The sequence below is a fragment of the Canis aureus genome, unplaced genomic scaffold (assembly GCF_053574225.1).
Source record: "Canis aureus isolate CA01 unplaced genomic scaffold, VMU_Caureus_v.1.0 NW_027326412.1_RagTag, whole genome shotgun sequence".
Lineage (NCBI taxonomy): Eukaryota > Metazoa > Chordata > Mammalia > Carnivora > Canidae > Canis > Canis aureus.
In genome coordinates, this window is record NW_027554413.1 from 253,549 (window position 1) to 271,098 (window position 17,550).

The 17,550-nt window shown below is 39.3% G+C and overlaps 1 protein-coding gene across 14 annotated transcripts in view; it reads left to right on the top strand.

Annotated features, from left to right (window-relative positions):
* Positions 1-17,550, top strand: part of LOC144309468 (outer dynein arm-docking complex subunit 2-like) — a 262,922-nt gene that overhangs the window by 17,785 nt on the left and 227,587 nt on the right. For 12 of the 14 annotated variants that reach the window (XR_013375457.1, XM_077890546.1, XM_077890550.1 and 9 more), the window contains one exon: positions 15,067-15,327. Coding sequence is in view for 12 of the 14 variants with exons in the window: in XM_077890546.1 (XP_077746672.1) it covers positions 15,104-15,327 (224 nt within the window). In the remaining 2 variants the exon portion in view is untranslated. Of the gene's footprint in view, positions 1-11,017; positions 11,099-15,066; positions 15,328-17,550 lie in introns of those variants that run through there. The other 2 variants (XM_077890542.1, XM_077890548.1) reach the window with 2 other exon arrangements.

Consider the following 17,550-nt stretch of genomic DNA (forward strand, 5'->3'; position numbering starts at 1 on the left):
GTCAGCCACCCAGACACCTCTGTATTGCTATATTCAATGACTAGGCTTTTATGAACTAATTTGAAGTCTTTTACCTATCTTAGTTAATTGAATATATGACTTGAGATAATTATAGTTGTATAGTAGAAATTTTCCAAACACAATGGTGATAAGCAATGCTGGGATATTATTATAGCTAAAATTGGTAGAGATTCCAGTGTTCACACATTCATTCTTCATTCAGCGAATATTTACGGAGCCACCTACTGTGGCAAGCCCTGTGCTAAGACAGTTGGAATTCAGCAGTGAGTGACATAGATAAATGTCTTTGCCCCCTTGTGGCTGGTATTTGACTAGGAAAGACTGAACCATAGACAAGACAAATGATGTATCCATCACAGGTTGTGATAAGCACCAAGAAACCTCAAGTGGCTGAGGGGCTGTGTGGAGATTTTAGGAAGGGAGACCAGGGGACCCCACTAAGATGCCATTTGGGGAAAGGCCTGTGTGAGCAGGCCTCTAATTTTTCTAATTTTCTCTAATTTTGAGTGGCATCCATGTGCACAGAGTGTGTCTTTGTCCTTCCTTGTGTGTGGGCCTGTCTTCTCCCAAGAATGTGTGAATAGGGAGTGACTGACTCTTGGCTTCCTTTTTTTTTTTTTTTTTTTTTCCTGGCTTCCATATGGTATCTCCTCTTTTCTGTCCCTGCACACCTTGGCGGTTTTTTGTTTGTTTTTGTGTTTCAGACTTTTCAGTCACATTCTTTTTTTTTAATAAATTTATTTTTTATTGGTGTTCAATTTGCCAACATATAGAATAACACCCAGTGCTCATCCCATCAAGTGCCCCCCTCAGTGCCCGTCACCCAGTCACCCCCCCCCCCCACCTCTACTTCCACCACCCCTAGTTCGTTTCCCAGAGTTAGGAGTCTCTCATGGTCTGTCTCCCTTTCTGATATTTCCCACTCATTTTTTTCTCCTTTCCCCTTTATTCCCTTTCACTATTTTTTATATTCCCCAAATGAATGAGACCATATAACGTTTGTCCTTCTCCAATTGACTTATTTCACACAGCATAATACCCTCCAGTTCCATCCACATCGAAGCAAATGGTGGGTATTGGTCATTTCTAATGGCTGAGTAATATTCCATTGTATACATAAACCACATCTTCTTTATCCATTCATCTGTCAATGGACACCGAGGCTCCTTCCACAGTTTGGCTATTGTGGACATTGCTGCTAGAAACATCGGGGTGCAGGTGTCCCGGCGTTTCATTGCATCTGTATCTTTGGGGTAAATCCCCAGCAGTGCAATTGCTGGGTCGTAGGGCAGGTCTATTTTTAACTGTTTGAGGAACCTCCACACCATTTTCCAGAGTGGCTGCACCAGTTCACATTCCCACCAACAGTGTAAGAGGGTTCCCCTTTCTCCACATCCTCTCCAACATTTGTTGTTTCCTATCTTGTTAATGTTCCCCATTCTCACTGGTGTCAGGTGGTATCTCATTGTGGTTTTGATTCGTATTTCCCTGATGGCAAGTGATGCAGAGCATTTTCTCATGTGCATGTTGGCCATGTCTAGGTCTTCCTCTGTAAAATTTCTGTTCATGTCTTTTGCCCATTTCATGATTGGATTGTTTGTTTCTTTGATGTTGAGTTTAATAAGTTCTTTATAGATCTTGGAAACTAGCCCTTTATCTGATACGTCATTTGCAAATATCTTCTCCCATTCTGTAGGTTGTCTTTGAGTTTTGTTGACTGTATCCTTTGCTGTGCAAAAGCTTCTTATCTTGATGAAGTCCCAATAGTTCATTTTTGCTTTTGTTTCTCTTGCCTTCGTGGATGTATCTTGCAAGAAGTTACGTGGCCAAGTTCAAAAAGAGTGTTGCCTGTGTTCTTCTCTAAGATTTTGATGGAATCTTGTCTCACATTTAGATCTTTCATCCATTTTGAGTTTATCTTTGTGTATGGTGCAAGAGAGTGGTCTAGTTTCATTCTCAGTCACATTCTTCTAATCCTAAAATTTCTTCACCTAAATTAACCATAAAGTAAGTTTTCTCTCTATCACGTTGTATCTTTCCAGTGTGTGTGAGTATAAGACAGCGTGTCTGTGAATCCACTCAGAGCCTTTGCAGAATTCTGCGAAACACTCTTATGTAAACATTTCCCATGGTTTTGAACAATGACTGGCATGGTACTTGTCTTGGCAACTTAATTTTTGTTCCATCTTCACAGGAAACTTTGGAAATGGTAACTTTTTCCCCTTTCCATTCATTTGTTTCACTCTGGAAATGAAAATAATCCATTTCAGAGTGGTGATATGCAAATTACAGATTGACAAAGTGTGGTCAGTAGATTCCAGGAACTAATATTAATGACGTTGAAGTATTGACATAGTTGGAGAAGCTAGCTTTAAAAGATATATGGCAATGAAATACTGTTAAAAGTACCCTTGGGTTATAATAGACTCCAAGTCTGAGAACAGATTCCCTTTTAGTTAATACAGTATTCACTGGGATCCCTGGGTGGCGCAGCGGTTTGGCGCCTGCCTTTGGCCCAGGGCGCGATCCTGGAGACCCGGGATCGAATCCCACATCAGGCTCCCGGTGCATGGAGCCTGCTTCTCCCTCTGCCTATGTCTCTGCCTCTCTCTCTCTCTCTCTCTCTCTGTGACTATCATAAATAAATAAAAATTTTAAAAAAAAATACCGTATTCACTATTTTCTGTATAAGAATAGGTTCTTTAAGGGACTTACTCCCTTTTATTTTCACCTTTGGAAACCATTGTCGTTGATGAGTATGTTATGAACATCCCCTCATATGGCAGAAAGTGAGAATTTCCTTTAAGCGTGTAAAGACAGACCACCATGGATGAAAACCTAACTTAGTAGAAAGTTGTTTATATTATCCATGGCCAGTGCTTTTGAATTGCATGTTTTCTTTCATCACTATGTGTGATAGCTTTAAAAAAACATGTATATAAATATGCATTAACAATCACTGTGTGTGACATTTAGTTTACCTCTTTAGTGCTGTCTCTAGTTAGAAAATAACAATTAACTTTGATATTATAAATAATATTTAACAAACAACTGATTTTTAGAAAGCTTGTATTTTTTATAGCCATGTATTAGGGCCTGAGAAACAGACAAAACTAGACGATTTGCAGATTTCTGTGTTGTCAAGTGAATAAACACATGAAATCATGTTTATAAATACCCAGATTCCTTGCAGATGTTTTTAGTGGACTCTATTTTTAGGCACTACTGGGTTGAACCACACAATATTAATTAGTACCTAGTAAATAGTAATATAAATACTTAGACTAAATGATTCCTATTATTTACAAAGTATACCATTGATTTTTGCAAATGGCTGGTATGTCAGGATGGGTTAGGTTGTGCTTTGGCAGCAAACAATTCCAAGAATAAATGTTCATTTCTGGCTCATGCTCTCTGTCCATTGCACACTGGTGGGGTGCTCAGCTCCATGTCCTCTCTGTCAGGATTGTGCTGGTGGAGGTGCCATTCCCTTGAACATTGGACAGCTTGGGAAAGAGATGTAAGATTCTCTTAAACGCGTCTTCCCGGGAGGGACAAACCTGATGCTTTCTTTTTATGGGTCAGGGCAAGTCATAAGACCCAAACTTACTTCAAGGAGGTGGGGAAGTGCCGTTCTCTTCCCAGGTGCCTGGAAGAGGAGAAGGCACAGAAATATTGTGGGGTTGCACCACTGTTTAACCACAGTTCGAAAATTTTCCAAAGTAAATGAGTGTCATGAAATTTACTACATTATCTACTTTGGTGTAGCAGTTGGGTTGTCAGTTATAATTGATAGTGATGGTTAAAACCATTTACTGTACCCCTAATTTATAGTGTAATCCCCTGGTGTTAGTATCTCTTCCCAGAAAAGTGTGCATTTAACTACACCAATAATTTTTTCTTACAGATTTTATTTATTTGAGAGAGAGAGAGAGGGAGAGAGAGAGAAGGGAGCAAACGTGTGCACATGAGCATGAGCTGAGTAAGGGGCAGAGGGAGAAGCAGGGTCCTCGCTGAGCAGGGAGCCCGCACTGGGGCTCCATCTCTGGACCCTGAAATCGTGACCTGAGCAGAAGGCAGACACTGCACCAGCTGAGCCACCCAGGCGCCCCTAATTACAACGGTGATTTATGTTTGAGTCTTGAGTTCCAAGACTGCCACGCGTGCTCTACAATGCAGGCTGGCTTGTATTTGCAAATGCTGCTTAAATCAGTTTGCTTGTTGATAGAAATAAGCTTTCCTATCTCTTATAATAATCTCGGGATTATTGGGCCACTATCCTGGCTACTGTTAATTTTTTAAAAATATTTTATTTATTCATTCATGAGAGAGACATAGAGAGACAGAGACACAGGCAGAGGGAGAAGCAGGCTCCATGCAGGGAGCCCAATGTGGGACTCGATCCCTTGTCCCCAGGATCACAACCTGGGCTGAAGACGGCGCTAAACTGCTGAGCCACCCGGGCTGCCCCTGGCTACTGTTTAATTTGTAGTAATTTCATTTCTTCCTTAGTCTGTCTTTGAGTGTCACACTCATGTTTTTAATTGTAAAGTGTGTAACATAGAATTTACCATAGTGGCCACTGTTAAGCATTCAGTTCAGTAGTATTAAGTATATTCATATTGTTGTGTAACAGATCTCCAGAACTTTTTTTTTAATATGGCAAAACTGAAACTCTGTACACATCAAACAACTCCCCGTTTCTCCTGCCCTCCTCACCCTTGGCAACCACCATTCTATTTTCTGTTTCTGTGAGTTTGGCTACTTTTGATACCTTATAAAAATACAGCTACACAGTTTTCTTTTTCTGACTGGCTTATTTCACTTAGTGTAATATTCTCAAGTTTCACTCATGTTATAGCATGTGACAGGATCTCCTCCTTTTTTTTAAGGTGAATGATATTCCATTGTTTGTGTGTGTCTGTGTGTGTGTATAAACCACATTTTGTTTATTCATCTATTGATGGACATTTGATTTGCTTTAACCTCTTGGCTATTGTGAATAATGCTGCAATGAATGTGAATTTGCAAATATCTCTTTGAGCTCCTACTTTCAATTCTTTTGGGTATATAAGCCAAAGTGGAATTGTTCAGGGTCACATGGCAATTTCATTTTTAATTTTCGAGGAACTTTCATACTGTTTTCCATAGTGGCTGGACCACTGTAGATTCTCACCAACAGGGCACAAAGTTCCAGTTTCTTTACATTATTGCCAGCAGTTGTTATTTTTTGTGTTTTGTTTTGTTTTTAGATAGTGGCTATAAGGTGATACCTCTTTGTAATTTTATTTGTACTTTCTTTAATGATTAATGATATTGAACGTCTTTTCATGTGCTCATTGGAGAAATGTCTGTTCAAGTTCTTTGCTCATGTATTTTTGTTGAGTTGTAGGAGCTCTTTACATATTCTGGATATTAACCCCTTATCAGATATATGATATGCAAATATTTTCTTCCATTCTGTAGGTTGTCTTTTCACTCTGTTGATTGCTTACTTTATTTCCCAGAAGTTTTCAAAGATTTTATGTAGTCCTATTTATTTTTATTTGTTGCCTCTGCTTTTGGTTTCATATCCAAGAAATCATTCCCAAATTCAATGTCTTGAAGCTTACATGTGAGCAGGGAAACCTGTTTTCTTGTTAAGAGTTTTACAGGTCTTATTTCATGTTAATTTTTGTATACAGTATATGGTAAGGATCCAACATAACTCTTTTGCATGTGAATATTCAGTTTTGCCAACACCACTTGTTGAAGTGATTGTCCTTTCCCTATTGAGTAGTTCTGGCACCTTGGTTGAAGATCATTCATCCTGAGAGTGTTTTTTTATTTTTATTTTTATTTTTTTTATGATAGTCACACAGAGAGAGAGAGAGAGAGAGAAGCAGAGACACAGGCAGAGGGAGAAGCAGGCTCCATGCACCGGGAGCCCGACGTGGGATTCGATCCTGGGTCTCCAGGATCGCACCCTGGGCCAAAGGCAGGCACCAAACCACTGCGCCACCCAGGGATCCCCCTGAGAGTGTTTTTGAGATTATATGCCAGAGAGTATTTTTCCTGGGTTCTCTATTCTGTTTCGTTGGTCTGTATGTCTGTCTTTATGCCAGTCTATCTGTGTTTTGATTACTGAAGCTTCATAATATGATTTGATATCAGGAACTGTGAAGTCTCAAACTTTTTTCTTCTTTTTCAATATTGTTTTGGGTTTTCAGAGTTTCTTGAGATCCCATTTTAGGGCAGTTTTTCTGTTTCTGCCAAAAATAGGATTTTTGATAAGAGTTATAATGAATCTGTTGATTGCTTTGGGTGCAATGGACATTTTAACAATTTTATTTGCATCTTTAATTTTTTTCAGCAGTGTTTTGCAGTTTTTCACTCTATGGGTCTTTTACTTTGTTAGTTGAGTTTATTCTTAAGTCTCTTATTCTTTTTGACACTTTTGTCAATGCGATTGTTTTCTTATTGTCCTTTTGTTTGTGGTTTGTGTTTGAAAACTCAGTTATTTTATTTTGTGGTGATTTTGTATCCTGCAAGTTTGCTGAATTTGTTTAGTAGTCTAATAATTTGGGTGTGTGTGTGTATGTGTAATCTTTTGGGCTTTGTGCATATAAGATCATGTAGTGTTACCTGTGAGCAGAGATAACTTCTTCTTTCCTAATTTATTTCTTGCCAAATTGCAAAGAAATTTTTACTTCTAGTGCTCTCTTGAATAGCGGTAGTGAGGGTGAACATCAATACTTTGTTCATCTTCGAGGAAAAGCTTTCAGTCTTTTAGCATGGAGTATGATGTTAGCTGTGAACTTTTTATATATGGCCTTTATATATTGAGATAGTTTCCTTCTATTGCTAGTTTATTGCTTTAATTGTGAAAGGTATTTAATTAGTCAAATGGATTGAGATGATCATGTGGTTTTGTTCTTCATTCAGATAACATGATATATCACATTTTGTATGATGAACCATCCTTACATCCGTAGGATAAATTCAACTTGGTAATGGTGTGTAATCCTTTAAATGTGCCATTCAACTCAGTTTGCTAGTATTTTAAAAGGATTTTAAAATTACTGTTCTTCAGGCATATTGGTCTATAGTTTTCTTGTAGTATCTTGTTTTGCTTTGCTATCAGAGGAATGTTGGCCTCAGAATGAGCTTGGAAGTATTCCTTGCTCTTCAAATTTGGGGAAGAATTTGATGAGTTTTGGTGTTAATTCTCTACATGGTTAGTAGAATGCTCTCATGAAGTCATGTGGCCCTGGGCTTTAATATGCTGGAGGTTTTTGATTACTGTTTCATATCCTTATTGGATATTGGTCTGTTCAGATTTTAAATTTAAGCCATTGACTTTGTAGGTTGTTTATTTCTAGGGATTTATCCATTCTACGTTATCAAACTTATTGGTGTATGGTTGTTAAGAGTCTATTATGGTCCTTTTAATTTCTGTGACATCAGTTGTTATGTCTCCTTTTTCATTTCTGATTTTAGTTATTTGAGTCATCTTTTATTCTTAGCCTAGCTAAGGGTTTATTAATTTTGTTGATCTTTTGAAAACAACTTTTGTTTCATTAATTTTTTCTGTTATATCTTTGCTCTAATAATTTCCTTTCTTTGCTAACATTGTTCTTTTTGTAGTTCCTTGAGTTATAAAGTTGGGTTACTGATTTTAGATTTCTCTCTCTCTCTCTTTTTTTTAAATGTAAGTGTTTATAGCTATAAACCTCACTCTTAGCACTGCTTTCGTTATATAAGATTTGATACATTGTGTTTTCATTTTTATTTGCCTGAAGATATTTTCTAATTTCCCTTGTGATTTATTCTTTGGCTCACTGGTTGTTTAAATCTGTGTTGCTTAATTTCCACATATTTGTGGATTTTTATTTTTCCTTCTGTTTTTCATTTCTGGTTTCATTCCATTGAGGTCAGAAAAGATACTTGGTGTGAGTTCAGACTTCTTAAATTTGTTAAGACTTGTTTTGTGGTCTAACATGTGGTCTGTCCTGGAAAATGTTCTGTGTGTGCTTGAGAAAAATGTGCATTTTCTTGTTGTTGCATAGAGTCCTCCATGTATGATTGTTTGGTGCATTTAGTCTACAGTATTGTTCAAGTCCTCTGTTATCTCATTGATTTTTGTTTGGTGGTTCTTTCTTTTGAATGAATGACATTGAAGTCTTCTCTTACTGTGTTGATGCCAGTGTTTGCTTCAAAAATTTAGGAGTTCTGATGTCAGGTGTTTACATATTTATAATTGTCAAAGCTTCTTGGTGAATTGACCCTTTTATCATTATATAATGTCCTATTTTGTGTTTTGTTAGTTTTTGACTTCATCTCTTTTGTCTATTAGTATGGCCACCCTGCTCTCTTTTGGTTAACATTTTCATGGGATATCTTTTTTCCATCTTTTCATTTTCAGCTTATGTGTATCATTAGATCTAAAGTTTGTATCTAGTAGACAGCATGTGGTTGGTCTTTTTTTTTTTTTGTATGTTTTTTTATTGGAGTTTGATTTGCCTATATATATATATATATATATGGCATAACACCCAGTGCTCATGCCATCAAGTGCCCCCCTTAGTGCCTGTCACCCAGTAATCCCACCCTCCCGCCCAACCTGCCTTTCTACCACCCCTTGTTCGTTTCCCAGAGTTAGGTGTCTCCCATGTCCTGTACCCTCACTGATATTTCCCACTCATTTTCTCTCCTTTCCCCTTTATTCCCTTTCACTATTTTTTATATTCCCCAAATGAATGAGACTTGTTTTTTTAAATCCATTCAGCCACTCTGTCTTTTGATTAGGGAGTTTAATCCATTTACATTTAAAGTAATTACTGATAGCGACGCCTGGGTGGCTCAGCGGTTGAGCATCTGCCTTTGGCTCAGGGCATGATCCTGGAGTTCTGGGATCGAGTCCCACATTAGGCTTCCTGCGAGGAGTCTGCTTCTCCCTCTGCCTATGTCTCTGCCTCTCTGTGTCTCTCCTGAATAAATAAATAAAATCTTTAAGAAAAAGTAATTACTGATAAGGATGGTATTTTATTCCCATTTTCTTAATTGTTTTCTGTATGTCTTGTAAGTTTTTTGTCCCTCTTTTCTTTTACTACTGCCTTTTCTTTGTGTTTTAGTGAGTTTTTTTTGGACACATGCCCTTTTAATTACCTTTTGTGTATTTTCTACAGTTTTTTTTTTTTTTTGTGGTTTCTCTGGGTATTACATAAAATATCTTCATGATTTCAGTTTATTTTAACCTGATGGCTTTAGTTGCATACAAAAACTCTACTCCTTTATGTCTCTGTCCCTCCACCTTCCCTGCTTTGTTAGTGATGTCACAAATTGTGCCTTTTCATATTGTGTGTCTGTTAACATAGATTTATACTTTAATGCTTTTTCCTTTTAAATCCTATAAAAGAATGAAAAATGATTTATGCACCAACGTTAGGGTTCTGTTTTTGGCCTAAGTATTTACCTTTACTGGAGAGCTTTATATTTTCTATGGTTTTGTGTTGTCTAGGGTCCTTTGTTTCATCTCCAAGGGCAATCCTTTAGTATTTTTTGTGTGGCATGTCCAGTGGTGATTGACTCCATCAGCTTTTATCTGGCTGGGAAAGTCTTAATGTCTTCATCTTTATTTTTTTTATTTTATTATTTTTTTTATAGTTTTGCCTGTTTTTTTTTTATTTTATTTTAATTTTTTTTTTATTTATGATAGTCACAGAGAGAGAGAGAGAGAGAGAGAGAGAGAGAGGCAGAGACATAGGCCGAGGGAGAAGCAGGCTCCATGCACCGGGAACCCGATGTGGGATTCGATCCCGCGTCTCCAGGATCGCGCCCTGGGCCAAAGGCAGGCGCCAAACCGCTGCGCCACCCAGGGATCCCTGTCTTCATCTTTAAAGGATGACTTTATAGATACAGTATTCTTGGTAGTTCTTTTCTTTCAGCATATTGAATATACCATACTGCTGCCCTCTGACCTGCAAAATATCTGCAGAGACATTGGCTTTGAATCAACAGAGGTTCTCATTTACATGAGGAGTCCATTTTCTCATGCTACATTCAAGATTGCTTTTTTCCTGTAACTTTTCAGTTTACTATATGTGGTGCTGAAGTGAGCACAGCTTTTCAGTTTCATTATAATGTGTTTCAGTGTTGGTCTCTTTGCATTTACCCTAATTGGAGTTCATTCAGCTTCTTGAATTTATATATCCATTTTTTTGCCTCAAATTTGGAAAAATTTCAGCCACTATTTCTTTAAATAGGCTCTCTATCTCTTTCCTACTTTTCCTGGGTCTCCCATAATGCATAGATAGACTTTTTGTAGTGTCCTGTATAGCCCATAGACTCTCTTTACTTTCCATCATTCCTTTTTTTTTTTCCATTCCTGTGACTCAGTAATTTCACATGATGTTTTCTAGTTTGCTGATTCTTTCTTCTGCTTGATCAAATCTTTTTTTTTTTTTTTTTTTTGCTTGATCAAATCTGAAGTTGAATCTGTTTAGTGCATTTTTCAGTTTAATCATTGTATTCTTCAGCTACAAAGTTTATTTACCTTTTTTAAAAAGTGTTTTTGTGTCAATATTCTTATTTTGTTCATGCATTATTTCCCTGATTTCATTTAGGTATCTTTTGTGTTGTCTTTTAGCATCTTTAGTAGAGCATCTTTAGAATTATTATTTTAAATTACTTCTCAGGTAATTCATAGATCTTCATTTCTTAAGGGTTGGTTGTGGTGCTTTATTTTGCTCGTTTGATGGAACCATCTTTAACTGTTTTCCTTTGGGCCTTTTGATCTTTTGAGATTAGGGCATTTGAAAAGACAATGATCTCTTTTAGTGTGTTATTTTTTTTTTAAGTTTTTGTTTATTGATTCTTAAGAGACGGGAGGGGGGGAGACGGGGGGGCGGGGGGGGGCGGGGGCGGGGGGGGGGCGGGGGCGGGGGCGGGCTCGGGCCTCCCCTCCGCGGGGCGGCGACACTCCGCGCGGCGGGGCGTTGAGTGTTTACCGCGCGCCCTAGCAACTGGCGGGCGCGCGGCTGGCGGCGCGGGGCGCGGGGCGCTGGGCGCAGTGCGGACGCGGAGCGGGGCGCTGCAGGTGAGTGCGGCCGTTGGGCGCAGGGCGGCCGCCGGGGACTCGCCGCCGCCTCTCCGCGCCGGGCCCCGCCGCTCCCGCCCGCCCCGCGCAGGGGTCCTTGCAGCCTAACGCGGCGGGGTTCGAGCAATGGGGGCCTCTCTCGCCCGCTCCCCTCGTCTCCTCGGGCCGCGGCCCGCCCTGTCCCGGCCCTCTCCCTCCCCTCCCCTCCCCGCAGACCCCCTGCCCGGGCGCCTCCTGCTCCTCGGCTCCCGAGCCGAGCCCCTCTCCGCGGCTCAGGCGACTCCCGGCGCCTCCCCGTCCTCCTACCCTCCGCCCCTGCAGCTCGCCCTCCTTCCACCTACCGTCCTCCTCCCTGCGCCTTCCTGCCGGCGCCCCCTGCCCCCTCACCCCTACAGACTGAGCTCCGGCTCTAACTAACGCCTGTCGCCGTCTGCTCGGTGTTTTCACGCAGGCTTTAAGTGTACGTGGATTCAGGGCCCTGCACATGCCAGTTCTGAAATTCTGATTTTTCTGTAGCTTCATCATTCCCAGAATGGCACGTGTATGCGCCGACTCCCAATCTGTGTTACCAGCCACATTTCTAGATCTCAGCGTGGATGCTCACCTTCCCTTAGCTCTGTTTCTGCTCAAGCGTTACAGAAATTATTCACGGACGGGTTTCATTTTTTTTAATGCTACGGGAAGCTTGCAGCTAATCCTTAAAAAAGAAAAACAAGCTGTGTTACAGTGATTTGATTCGGACAGAAAATGAGTAGAATAATAGACAAAATGAATATAAATGATTTTCCATTTATGAGAACACGTGCACAGAAACTTTTCTCCATTTAATCATTAAACTTTTCAACAGTCGCACCTTAATTCAAAGATACTTACTACATATTCATGTGTATTCGTTGTAACTGTGGTTCTTAGGCCAAAAGGACTCCTGGATTGGCAGTGGGTAGAAACTGGGGAACAGCCTGTTTTGATTAAAAAAAAAAAAATTTAGTTTTGTATTTTTACCTGAGTTACACAGACCTTTTTTTTTTTTTTTTTAACACCCCTGGGACTAGTGGAATAAATACGGTTCTCCTGCTAAATGAGGCTATTAGAAATGTCCTAGACTTAACATGAAAAGCTTTAGATTACACTGTTTTCTTTTTGTAATTTATTCACTTACGCCTACAAAGTACTTCTTTCTCTTTCTCTGTCCGTCTCTCTTTTTTTTAAAAAAAAGATGTTATTCATGAGAGACACAGAGAGAGGCAGGCTCCTCACAAGGAACTGGATGCAGGATTCGATTCCAGACCCAGGATCATGCCCTGAGCCAAAGGCAGACGCTCAACAGCTGAGCCGCCCAGGCTGTCCCTCTTTCTTTCTCTCTCTGCTCTCACTCTCATTTTTAAAGGCTTTTTCTACCTATCTTGTTCAAGATTTTGATACACTTTTCCCCCCTAATAATATTTTTTGCCTTCTGGGTTGTCCCAGACCCTCCTGAAATTTTCTTAGACCTCAAATCAAGCCTGTTCATTGTTGCAGCTCCTGCCTTTCCAGATTTAGAAAAACAATTTGAAGAGATACAAACGTGTTATTTTTGTATAGACATTTATCATGATGAAGACCTTTTTGCATTTCTTAGCTCTTTTTAAAGTGTCTTTCAGGAAGTTGCTGTATGGGGTGTTGACTGCTGCTACAGTCTTATATAATCTATGTATGTCCACATTTTCCTTTTAAAAAGTACAAGAAGGAAATGATACACATGTTGTAGTTTTATAAGACCACTGAAACAAGTGGTATGCTTAAGATTAAAAATAAATTGTGCACATAAGACTTTCTATATGTGATAAAGCTGTTTGCACTTATTCTTAGCTTGCACTTACTCTCTTAATACTGGCAAACTCAACAGTGTTACTGATGTAAGCATCAGTACAGGCTTACATGTTTGGAATCAAGCAATAGAAACAAACTACTAGAATACTAAAATAAATGCACACGAAAAAATCTGTACCCTAATTGTATATATTTTATAATTGTATGTATTTGTATATATAAGTATATACACAGATATAAAAATATATATACCTATTTATGTACACATATATCAGCCATTCTTAGCCCTGAGAACTATCATTTTTTATAACAAATATTTTGTAATGCCTTCTTTGCTACTCCAAAATCAAAATCCTAGGTAGTAATTCTACATGTGTGCATAGTTTAAATGTAGGATAGGATATCTTTAAATGTAGATAGGATATCTAGATCAGTGGCTCTCAGTGAGGCAGTACTCATAACTCAGAAGTATTATTAACCATATTTCATTATCAAAATGATATTGGCTACTTCCTGGGACCCCAGGATCATAGCCTGAGCCCAAAGGCAGACACTCAACCACTGAGCCACCCAGGTGCCCTGATGTCTGACATTCTTGGTCCTCATCACTAAATCCCAATGATGTCCCCTAACTGTAAAATAAAGGAAAATTAAAAGGTAAATAATTGCAATACAGTAATAGTATGTAAATGCTCAGGTACCACTACACTAGAATATGTAGTGAAGTAGTCAGGTGCTCCAGCCTTACATAGAATTATATACTGTGAATGCAGTAGCTCCAAATGCAGGCTGATGTAAACACATCATTGAAACTTAAATTGTGTGACCAGCATGGCCATCAATGGTGTGATTTTCCAAAATACTGAGCTCTTGGTAGACTTCCATATAAGACAGAATATATACAACCTTCCTTTGACTTACATGATAGTTGCAATCCTGGAAAATTCAGTGTATGTCAAAACTGTGGAAAAATTACTTTGTAAAGTGGAGTTAGATTCTTAGCGCAGGTATTACTTATCTGAAGTTTTTCGCCCACCAGATGCCTAAAGAGTGTAGTATAATTCTGTCTGGGGACTGTTGTGCACATTGCAGGACATCAGACATTATTTTTTAAGAGTTTATTTATTTATGAGAGACAGAGAGAGGCAGAGACGTAGGCAGAGAGAGAAGCAGGCTCCCTGTGGGGAGCCTGATGCGGGACTCAATCCCAGGACCCGCTCCTGGGACCCCAGGATCACACCCTGAGCCAAAGGCAGACTCAACCACTGAGCCACCCGGGTGCCCTGATGTCTGACATTCTTGGTCCTCATTACTAAATCCCAATGATGTCCCCTTCCTATCATTTTGATAATGAAATATCCTTAATAATATTTCTGAATTATGAGTATTGCCTCATTGAGAGCCACTGATCTAGATATCCTGTTACTAGATTTAGTGCAGTACAAAACCCAAAATCCCCAAGTCATTTCCGAAGGGTCCTGGTACTTCGGAGCTTTAGTAATAATGGGGGAAAGCTAATTCTATTCTATATTTAACTTTATCACCATTCTAATATTCTGGAAGGAAGCCTTTCATGATCCTATTAGTGAAAAATCAAACAAGTATAGACTATCAGGGAAAAAAAAGCCTTAAATGTTCACAGTGAGAACTTGCTTGCTAACTCGGCTTTTACTCAATGTTGCAGATAATGTTCTCTTTTTAAAGAAAGTCAGAATAACAGAGTTCAGTTTGACAGCATGGTTCTAAATTATGCACTGCCCAGCCCAGAAGAGCCTTTGGCTCCAGCAAACCTGTTGGACCAAAGGCCTTGATGCCATCTTCCCCCAGCTCTTCCTTCCACTGTTGGGAGTTTTCTGTTTCTGTTTTCTGCCCAGTTATTTGAGCTTTTCTTTCTGGGGCCCAGGGAAATGAGAAAGTTATTTGCTTAGGGCAAATAGATACTAGAAAATCCAAGTGCCTGTCAGTTTTACTTAGAGCTAGCCCAGTAAAAATGAATATTTCTGTTGCATTAAGGAGCAATTTGATGATGAAAAAAAATTGACCACTAAGATTAAGAAGCAGAATATGTGTTGGATGGCTTAAAGGCTTGAAAGTGAGAACGGTTCCAGGAAAAAGGTGATTGCCATCCTGTGTTTCTAACTCTTTCCACTCTGATGCAGGGTGTGTGGTGAGCTCAGATCTGAGCATTGACTGAGCATGGGGGTGGCTCTGACAAGGTCTGCACAGTGGACTGCTGCTGGATATGGGACCAGAACCCTGGAAATTACTCCACTGAATGAAGTGATATTGAAAGAAATTGTGATGTTTGTGGAGAGTTTTATCTACAAACATCCTCAAGAAGCAAAATATGTTTTTGTAGAACCACTTGAATGGAAAACAAACTTGGACCCCTCAGCATTTGAATCAGGATATATTGTCAGGTAAGCTGGTAAAGAGCTTCTAGAGTTTAATGTCTTTATTGTACATATTTTGATAAATGAGTTGTAGGTTTTGGGCAAGTAATTTAACATCTGTGAATCTCAGAAATATTCTGACCCAGGAATTGCAATCAGGAGGCACTCTGCTGAAATCTGGGAACATTCTGTTTAGCACAACAAAATTATGTATGTATGTATGTATGTATGTATGTATGTATGTATTTATGAGAGAGAGAGAGAGAGAGAAGATGAGCAGGGGCAGGGGCAGAGGGAGAAGCAGACTCCTGGCTGGGTAGGGAGCCAGCCAGACACTGAGCTCTATCCCAGGACCCTGAGATCATGACTTGAGCCAAAGGCAGACCCTTAACCGACTGAGCCACCCAGGCACCCCTAATTATTTCTTTCTATCTATCTATCTATCTATCTATCTATCTATCTATCTATCTATCATCTATCTATCTATCTATCTATCTATCTATCTATCTAGATGTTATTTATTCATGAGAGACACAGAGAGAGAGGCAGAGATACAGGCAGAGGGAGAAGCAGGCTCCCTACAGAGAGCCTGTTGTGAGACTCAATCCCAGGACCCTGGGATCATGACCTGAGCTGAAGGCAGATGCTCAACCACTGAGCCACCCCGGTGCCCTGGCACTCCTAATTTTTAAATTTTGATTTGAATTTCTTTTGATAGGGGATGCATTCTTGAGTTCACCACACTCCAACAATTGTTGTTGCTTTATGTTTGGGCTTTCCACTCATCTATACAACCCTACAGGTGTCAGTAGGCATTGGTTTTGTGACCTCTGCTATAGGCAAAATCCCTTCTGGTATTAAAATCTATTAATTCCTGGGGAGCGGTAAATTTCCCTCAATATATGGGAGAGGCTAATTAGCAATTAGCATTGTCCTCAAATGAGAACCTTCCAAATCTGAGATTTAAGAAAAACCTACCTCTACCTCAAACAGGGAGCTGTCAACTTAGCTCTAGAGAGCTTAGATAAAAAAATATATATGTATTTATATAAATGTAATCATAATTATATAGGAGTAATTGACATTTGCATATGTAAATCTTTTTTGTTGTTTTGGTCAGCTTCAGTTTATTTTCCACTTTCAGGCATCGGGATCCTCTTTTCTGCCACCGTGTTCCTCCTTAATTTTGCATATGAACTTTTAAAGTGTGACATTATCAAAGACAGGTCACTAATCAGTCAAATCTTCTTATATATGCCTTTTCCACTTTTTCCCTTTGGGATTATTTGTGAGAATAAACTCTGAATTTCATTTTTAGTACTGAAAAACCTTTTTTGAACTGTATTTCAGGAGTGTTTGGTTCTGTTGTCATGCTCTACCTTCTCTCTGAATTTCCTGAAGCCTTTTTCTAAAATTGTATTTTATTTCTAACTCTGCCTATGGTCACTTCCTCCCAAAGTGCTTGTCATTATTCATTGCTCCCACTTAAGTTCAGTGTAGTGTCACATGTTGTTTTTTCTAACCTTTGAAAGATGAACTCATCTGCAAAACCATATAGTTCAAAAACATATGAACTACTTAGTACAGAGATGAATTTAAAGCAGATGTCATAAGAGTATCAAGAGCGTCATTGTATCTTACCTCTGTTTATTTTGTGTTCCAAGGACAAACATGACCACATCTGCAACCTACTTAGGTGGGCTGTTACACATACCTCAATCATATCACTGTTTCTCTTTCTTTATCCTTATCCAATTGCTTTTTGCTCTATTTCCATTCTTATACCTCTGCATACAGTCTTTTTTTTTTTTTCATACAGTCTTTATGCATAGAGGTCCCTCTTAAGCAGGAAGTCTCAACATTTTGGCACATATATGTTTTGAACCAACTACCTCTTGATTGTCTTCCTTCTGTCAAATTTACTGGACACCTTTTCCTTGGGCCAGTTTTTCTATCCATTATTCTTATTTCTGACTTTTATTGGTGATATCTTTGACCTCGGAAGGGAAAAGAGGGTCTGAAAGTAGCATTTGTTGTAGTTGAAGGAAACCATGCCATTGTGGCTGGATGAAAACCAGGTGGGTACTGATAGTCCTGAAGAAGGCAAAGGATACAGCTGAGATTTTGGTAGTTATGGAAAATTCTAAATGTTTACACATCCAAGTCTTGACCACTCCCCTTGCTCTACCCCCACCCCCCCAAACCAAAGAACTGTCAGCAACCCATAGCCACTTGGTATGCTGTGTCCAC